At 38.3% G+C, this 8,540-nt stretch overlaps 1 protein-coding gene across 7 annotated transcripts; it reads right to left on the bottom strand.

The window, feature by feature from the left end:
* Nucleotides 1-663: 663 nt before the first annotated feature.
* Nucleotides 664-6,001, bottom strand: LOC105055213 (ubiquitin domain-containing protein DSK2a). Of its 7 annotated transcripts, none has more exons than XM_019854210.3 (9): nucleotides 5,426-6,000; nucleotides 2,657-3,285; nucleotides 2,524-2,626; nucleotides 2,266-2,453; nucleotides 2,081-2,194; nucleotides 1,953-2,011; nucleotides 1,546-1,574; nucleotides 1,176-1,268; nucleotides 664-1,079 (listed from the first exon to the last, which is right to left on the bottom strand). In XM_019854210.3, the coding sequence occupies exons 1-9, from the start codon at nucleotides 5,673-5,675 to the stop codon at nucleotides 931-933; spliced, it is 1,614 nt and encodes a 537-aa protein (XP_019709769.1). In that variant the 5' UTR covers nucleotides 5,676-6,000; the 3' UTR covers nucleotides 664-930. The 7 variants fall into 7 exon arrangements, 6 of the variants coding, with proteins under 6 accessions (XP_019709769.1, XP_019709770.1, XP_019709768.1 ...); XM_019854211.3 differs by having other exon boundaries at nucleotides 2,266-2,441; nucleotides 5,426-5,999; XM_019854209.3 differs by having other exon boundaries at nucleotides 1,197-1,268; nucleotides 2,524-3,285; nucleotides 5,426-6,001.
* Nucleotides 6,002-8,540: the final 2,539 nt, after the last annotated feature.

Below are 8,540 nucleotides of genomic sequence, written 5' to 3' on the forward strand. Positions count from 1 at the left end.
AATCCAATATGATTATTAAATAAATTTAAAGGGAACAATCCATTGTGACCCATACATATTGTTCAGCTCAAATCTAAATTTATTTAATGCAAATCAAACACAATCGGATCGTAATTTGCCGGCCTTATCCACTCATACACAAATTCACAAGTCCATTAATCTAGCCCGTAGCTGATCTCTGGATTTTAATATGCATGCTTTAATAGCTACGATGGGACTTCATTGAAATTTTACAGAGCAAATGATTTCAACGTTAATGTTATCTCAAAGACTAGGCGTACGAAATGCATGCCTTCAAGTAGATGCACGAAGGCTTTCCTGCAATAAGATTGAGAAGACTTTGTTCAACAGTTTTCGTACGCCTGCATTCGGATTCTTGAAGTCCAAACTTAAGGAGATGAGAGAATCCATATTTTCCATGAGAATCAGTCTGATTAGCAGGAACCTCTTTGAACCATCTCTTCCTTTCAGCTGGCTATGGCATACAACATTTGATCCCCTTACCGATGGGCTGGTTTTATCTCTGATTCATGTTCATGCTAAGAAGAAAGCAAGAAACTGTGCGTGCTTGAGAGAGAGATGTTGCAGCTTCTTTTTTTTTGGATCACCAGGTTGGGCGCCAGGAACTTCGAATACTATATCAACCATTTTAGGCTATCCTCAAAAGAAAATGATCACATCATAATATAGACAAAACACGTCAAACAGTATATAAAGTGTGTATTTACAATGACGACCAAGGGTCTTCATATATATCATATCAACAAAGAGACTGATGGGCGGAATGCATCAACAGTTCAATAACCAACATAGCAAGTTACACCGCTCTTGACCACATATATCTACTTATTTCTCGCCAAAATTACGATGCTGAAACTAAGCAGATGGATATGAGCTATTACAAAATGGATAACATCACACGATAGTGATCTATCGACCAAGATTCCTTAAGAGCCGCTCAACTGCAGCATGCACATTCCCAGCAGTGGCACTCAGGGCACGGATGTTCTCCTGGGTGTCATAGAAGCCCATTTCTTGTAGCTGAGACAACTGGGTTGCATAAAGCTGCTCTGGAGGCACTGCAGCAAAAAAATATCAGTTCTTTAATTTTCTGCATGACTGTTTCGCAGAAGTTGCAAGTAAAATTTGTAGAAAGAAATAACCAAATATTTAACCATCAGAGGTATTGGGAACACCGAGATCGCCAGCCCCTCCAAGTCCACCAAACATGTTCATAAAAAAATCCAGCCCAGTGCTGTTTGGCGTGCCTGTAGCAAAGCGACATGATAAAAATTCAATTGTCAAGGGAAAACCATCAGACCACGGTCAGTTTGAGAATGGAGCCACAGAAGGTTTAGTCTCTGACTACACTGTGGCATCAGCAAGTTAACAGGGTTTCCACAAGCTGAAATAAATATTGAACTATGCTAATGAACCAACCAGTGCCGTCTTTACAACGATGCATCAACAGAATTTCAGGGCATAAGATCCAATCTATGCAACTCGCAAACATCAGGCAAATGATAAGTGAACATTTTTAATTACCTGCGCCACCACCTTCCTGGTTACGTTCCCTGCAATTTGATAGCATAGACAGCGATTGATCAGGTCTAAGAGAAATTAGGGAAAAAACAAAAAGCTAGCACGAGAATTCAAAACCAGGATGCTATCCAGTCTAGGGATCATGACAAATCTTGTATTATCCCAAAATAATGGATTAAGAATGGGCCCTCTCTTACATAAGGAATTCCTTTCATGGAAAACTTGACACAACGAAATTAAAAAGCAAATTATTAACCATAAAAATGAAACCAACATTACAGTGATTTTGCCATCTACAAGACCACCATGTTTAACACTCTTAATAAAAGGCAGAATCAAAAGATCAATGAGACAGCAGATAAAAAGAGTGAAGGGGAAAATACAAATGTCATCTTTAGATGCTGACTTACTGGCTTGACTGTTGCTGACCAAGCTGGGACAAAAGTGCTTGCTGTAATAATAGAAGTTGCTGCAAGAAACAGAAAGAACGGATTATACCAGGACACGAGTTTATCAAGTCTTGCAAGATTGAATTTACCTGCAGTGTCTCAGGATAAGTAAGCTGGCGAAGAGATTCTGGATTTTGCAAGATTTCTCTCATTTGGGTATTTGATTCAACCAAGCTACGGAGGTGGGGACCAAGCGCTAAGATCTAATGGCAGTCAACAATCACAATGTAAGACAGATCGTGCTAAGAGTTCAAACACTACAAGGAACAACTACCTGATTCATGAACTGAGGGTTGGAGAGGAGGCTCTGCATCATGTGTGTCATGGCTGGGTTTTGCATAATCTGATTTATGACGGATGGATCTGCCATGCTACCAGCAATCCTTTCCAACTCTGATAAACCAAGTCCATTGGCAGGAATTGATCTTGAGTTGGTTGTTTGTGCACCTCCTGTTGAAATAACTTCAAATATCAAAATGATCATTTAAGGCATACAAAGATCAAATAAACGAGTGAAACAAATAAAACTTACGAGCATTGCTCCAAGGATTTGGAAGTGGGTTAGTATTTGGTGCAGCAGACCCAGTTGTTGTTTCTGAAGCAGTAGGCAAAGGGTTTGGAGATGAATCCCTAGCCTGTGTAGCACCTTGATTTCCAAGCAGGGCTGCAAATGGGTTAGAACCCAAGTCAGTTCCTGTACCCCCTGCCATTGTTGCCGCATTGAGAAATGGCTCCTGAACAGTTTCATACATCCGCCTAAGCATGTTAAATCCTTCTGGAGAAGATTCAATGTTGCTCATAGCCCTGTCAGTGTTCCGCATCATCTCTCTCATAATTTCAGGATTTCTAACAGCTTCCATAGTCTGTCGTAGAGTGCTGGGGTCATTAATTACATGCGCAACATCAGGATTCCTGTCTATGATATCACGCATTTGGGGATTGTTCATGATCATGTTTCGCAGTAACTCAGGGTTATTGATTACATTCTGAATAGCGGGCATGTTCATTATTTCCCTCATCATGGTAGGATTCTGAGTCAGCTGTTGTTGCACCTGATCAGACTCTGGGGATCCAAATCCAAACAAACTGGATCCCCAACTGCCACCCAGCCCATTAACACCAAGACCAGGAAATAGTGAACCTCCAAAAGCAGTTCCAAAACCCCTACCCTCATTGGAACCAACACCCCTTGCAACACCTGACTTGCTGTTTGGAGTTCTTGAAGCTGGATCCCCAGATGCAGTTGATGATGCAAAACCACGAACCAAGTGAATAGTGTGATCAGAGTCGACACCTGACAAGAAGTGTCTTATTCCATCAGAAAGAGAAACTATTTTTTAAGTATCCATCAGAAACAATAATGGTCAAAGAAGAGTCTTATCCCCATAACTACTTAACCTTCTCATTTAGAAAGCAAAGCAGTTCTGACAGGCAATAAGGCAATGCGGATGGTGAGAAAAAGCCCTCAGTATGCTTGAACTCTTCCTACTTGTGGCTATTGTGTGCCTAACAGTCAGCCTCCATGACAATGGAAACAAATACGCCATGCACTCCAACCAAGTCAAGGAGTCATAAGTGGATTACAATATCAAGCTAAAGTGCAGCTGCATCTTCAAATCCTACCTATTGTTGATCTCATATTCATGCAAACAAGATCTCAAGACTTCTCAAGTGCAACAAAACCAATTGCAGAAATGGAATGACAAGGCGGAGGTTATGCAAGGATTGATGTCAGACTGCAAGTGGTCATAAACATCTGCCTAGTTCTTCCATCAAGCCTTATTCACTTGCATCAGTACCTCAAGCCATCATTTTGATGGAAAAATGCTTCAAGGCTTGAAGGAGGAAGAGAAGAAGGATACATTTGCAATAACCCAATGTATTTCCCACTGCATCCACTTCGAATGGATTCCACACTATTCTAGCAAAGAACTTATGGAACATGTTTTTAATGTTAAAATTTCTAAAAACATGAGAATACATCGTACGTATGCTCACTAAGAGCTTGGCATTTTATAAATGCAGCTCCCATAAGCCAGCCCTTACCCACATACTACAAAATGCAATCCTACTTCATGCAACTAAGGTTTCAGGAGGTGGGAATAGGGGTTTATAGCATGTAGTGAAATAGTTTAAGTCTCATGAAAATGACCTAGAGAGGCATTAAAAGAATACCATGAAGAAGCAACAAAAAGCATTATTGCAAGTAATTCCATCCTTTTTCATTTTTTGCGAAAGTTGTATGAAAGCTAATAGCCTTTATTGTCATAATATGTGCATCAACAATTGCAAATTTATAAGCAATTGAAAATTTTTGAAATAAAATTCACTCTCTCTTTTACTTGAATTCACGTTCCATCTATTACATCTTCCCAAGAAAATAATATTTGTTACTGGAAATCCTGCTAAATTTCAATAATAATTTTGTATCTACTTATTATTGAGAGGTTAGATTTATAAGCCCCCCATTTAATGCCTACCAATTCTTGTATTCACTAATTTGAAAAAGAACAAAATGTCATAAGACTCATAACATGTTTACCATAAAAAAAGATATTGTAACACAAAAAGAGAAGTGCTAGTTTGTATCAACAAATTGGGGAAAATACAAAACTTCTAGAATTCCTGCCTGTCAAATGAATAAAACCTGCTGGAAAGTTAACATTGATACTGTCACTTATGCAAGTGCATATATGCGTATATCAATGAAGTCATATCGCATTTGAGTTATTTAACTAATAGTTTTCCAACCTAAAAATCATGCTATCTGCCTGTCCACTTAATGATGTTTACTCAATCTTCTTTAATAGACAAAGCTATAGTTTACCATAGAAAATTACTCATTGCTTTGTGGATTTAAAGCAGTTATTAGATTTCCTTTCCCCTTTTTTTTGGTGCACCTGAGGGGTTGCGGGGGGTGTGTGTCAAGTGAAGTAGCTTTTTCAAGCATTCCTTGCATATGTTTCCTTCACACATCAAAGCAACTCATCAAATAGGGGAGGTAAACATTATACAGTAACTTTCGCATCTCAATAATTCCTCCAAGTCATCAGTCTAACAAACTAATCATGTGGGAGCATTAGACCTAATGGAAAGTTAAACATCCGTACCCATCAAACACAAGAGTCTGAACCTTACTGTAAACAAAGCAACAATTCTAACGTATCTCCCTCTTGCCTAACAGTCCATGATTAATCAGATGGTGCCAATACTAGTTCAAAATCAATGAGAAACAGATAATCACAAATTACCATCATGACAATCTCCATATTGCTCACTATTTCAAGATTCTATATCTTTTTATGTATGATAAGCAAATTCACGAGCAATTCAAGATAAAGAATTGATTTTTGCTGATTCTTAAACCACTGCAATATCGCCTACTGGAGATCAAACCATCATATATAACAACAAAGAGAGCGTGAATGGCTAACCGTAGCTCGCTAAGGTTTGGTCGTCCTTCAAGATCCGGCCTTTATAAATCAGCCGCTGCTGCTCCGCCGGCACGTCGCACTTCTCGGCAAGAACGGCCTTGAATGATCCCACGGTGGAGTCGAGGACAGCCTGGATGGAGAACTTGGACCCGTTGGAGCAGCGGATGTGGACGGTCGCCCCACCCTCGCCACCCGCAGCGGCGGCCAAAGCGGAGCCACCCGCGTCGAGGGAGTCGCCGTCGGCACTCATGGAAGGGGGGATCGGGAGCCCTAACCCTAGACGGAGAAGGATCAGGTCCCGATCCGCGATTAGGAATCGAGGAGAGAAGGGATTGGGGCGCAGAAAGGGAGGGGAGGATTCTTGCTCGCCTTCCTTCTTCTTTTTCTTTTTTTTTTTTTTTTTTTGGCCCCCTTGGGGTTCTTCGCTAATTGCTTGGGAGAGGGGAAAGGGAGCGATGGTAGCAAGGAGGGGGAGGAGGAGGAGACGAGGAAAAATAAAGGGGGAGAGATCGGAATGTTCAGGAGGATGCCCTCGCCCACCCAAATTCTCCCGGACGGGAGAAGGAACCCTGAGGGAGGGGGCAAGAGTTTTGGTGGAATTAGGTTTATGAGGACACGTGATAGACACGTGAGAAATGACTTCACGTGCGTCGCACGCAGCCATGGATGGGATGGTGGCAGTTGATGGGGATGGATGGATGTTTTATTGGTGGTTGGTAATGACAGTTCACTGAGGGCGAGGGTGGGGGTGTTCTGATCGGGGAAATATTAAGAATGGAGGGTAAAAATTTATCTAAAAATTTATATTCTTTAAGTTATATATTTTTTAAATAATATTTTGACAAAAAATAATTTATTCATATTTTTTATATATTAAAAATAATTTAAAATTATATCATTCATATTTTTTTACATTACTATTATTTGTTATAATATATTTATATTTCTCATAATATCTTTTATTATATAAATATTATTATATATAATTATATTATATCATACATAATATGATAATATTATTATATAATATTATAATATAACGTGTCATATTAATGATGTAATATAAGATGATATTGTAATAATAATGTAATACATTATATTAGACTATAATATATTATTATAATAATATATTATATTATAATAATTATATTACTATTATATGATAATAATATTATGTTATATGATATTAATTATACTACATCATATTATATTATATAGTATAATGTATAACAACATATAAAATAATATAGATAATATAATACAATATCAAGAATTTATATTATATTATTATAATCTATTATCTAATATTATTATACTGTTATTATAAGGTTAGGATTATTTTAGGAACAAAATAAAAATAATATTTTTTTAGTTGATGAAAAATAATTTATCCATCTTTTAGGTGAGTAGGACTTCTCCACATTTTATGTATACATGTTATTTTTGAAAAATAATTTATTTATCTTAAAAATTATAAGAATATGTCTAAATTAATCAATAAAAAAATTGATAATTTTTTATGATATTTTTTCACTAAAAAAAAATTTTATGGTTCCATCGTAGATGGCCACCGTATCATCTATTTTGGAAATGGATGGTTCTCGCTCATTTTTAAAATACAGCAAGATATCATTAATGATATATATATGATAGACCGTGGCGATGAAAAAAAATCATTCACCTATAAGATAGATGATTTGGCAACCATCCACAAGGTACCGTATTGAAGATCCCGTTTCAAATAATGATAATGTATATAATTTGCAATCAGAGCATTATCTTAGTGGTCACATCCCCTCAATAAGGCCAAGGGTTCGAGTGTTGAATCATATTACTGCATGAGTCAACTTTTATAACCCAGCCTCTTGATAACAGATTATTATAAAACTGAGAAGAAAACTTTTAAGATGGTGTTTTATGTGCTTTACTCTCGTGATCCATATTAGATCCAAGGTTTAAGCCATTACCACAAAACTCAGAAGAAAACTTTGAAATTGTACTCTTTGTACTTTATTCTCGTGATTCAAATTAGACCCAAGGTTTAAACTATACATAATATATTTAAAATTTGAGAAACAAACTTACTTAAGCCAGTCTCCAGATGTGAAACATATGGCATGTTAGGACAAATCAATCAACTCTCGACTCCGACTCTACATCAGCTGTATGAACACATTATGCTGACGTACAATCAGTTGATCGATCTACAGTCGGTCATTATCAATTAACAACTGACAACTTGATTAATCGAATACCGTCGGCATATCAAAGTTATCGACCGATGCTCATTTGGAACTACTACCGACTTATCACTATTATCGATATATAATCGGCTTATCTTTACAACATTCTAACCATTATAAATGATTATCGACTACGTGTCACGATCATTAGTGGACATAAACAATCTATTAACTCCACGATTATGGTCCGATAATTTAGCGCCATAAAAAGTGGGACTACGTGCTCGGTGATTACATCAGAATCATCTATAAAAAGGAGATAAATGAGCAGCATGGGTAAGACAATTCTGCGCGAAGACTCTGCCATTTCAAATTCTCTTTATCTGCTGTTCACCAATCTCCTCTTTGATTTAAGCATCGGAGGGTCTCCGCTGGATACAATTTCGATTTGTGAGGACTTCATTTTGCAGGTGCTCTTCATCGATGACGAGTGCAAGAGGGGATTGATCGCAACAGATTGGCACGTCAGATAGAGAGAGACTACAGTCAACCATGCCAAGAACCAGAGCTCAACATTCGACTGAATCATCGAGGTAGTCTTTCCGTCAGGAAGATGTTCCTCCCCCACCTCCAGTGGTAGAGTCCAGTTCTTCGCATCCTGTGATCACCATAGACGCACAGATTACTGCACTTATGCAGCAAATTGAAGTTTTGATGAAGGTGATTCAAAGCCTTCAGCAGCAGCAAACTCAGCAGCAGCAGCCGTCAGTAGAGCAACCGATGGCTCAGTCAGTGCCATCCAGGCACAGCCACCGTCCTCTACGGCACTCACCCTCCTCATCTTCAGAGCGACCATCTCGACACTTCCATCGAGATAGGCAACTGCATTCTCATCACTTTCATCGTGCCACCCATCATTCACAGCGTTCTTC

The sequence above is a fragment of the Elaeis guineensis genome, chromosome 12 (genome assembly GCF_000442705.2).
Source record: "Elaeis guineensis isolate ETL-2024a chromosome 12, EG11, whole genome shotgun sequence".
NCBI classification, from domain to species: domain Eukaryota; kingdom Viridiplantae; phylum Streptophyta; class Magnoliopsida; order Arecales; family Arecaceae; genus Elaeis; species Elaeis guineensis.

What these genes read in the sequence shown, in the direction of transcription:
- LOC105055213 (XM_019854208.3), bottom strand. Translation starts at nt 5,675, where the DNA reads ATGAGTGCCGACGGCGACTCCCTCGACGCGGGTGGCTCCGCTTTGGCC. An exon ending in CCAAACCTTAGCGAGCTACG is followed by an intron (nt 3,286 to 5,425) that starts GTTAGCCATTCA and finishes ACTTCTTGTCAG; the next exon opens with GTGTCGACTCTGATCACACT. An exon ending in GGTCAGCAACAGTCAAGCCA is followed by an intron (nt 1,575 to 1,952) that starts GTAAGTCAGCAT and finishes ATCAAATTGCAG; the next exon opens with GGAACGTAACCAGGAAGGTG.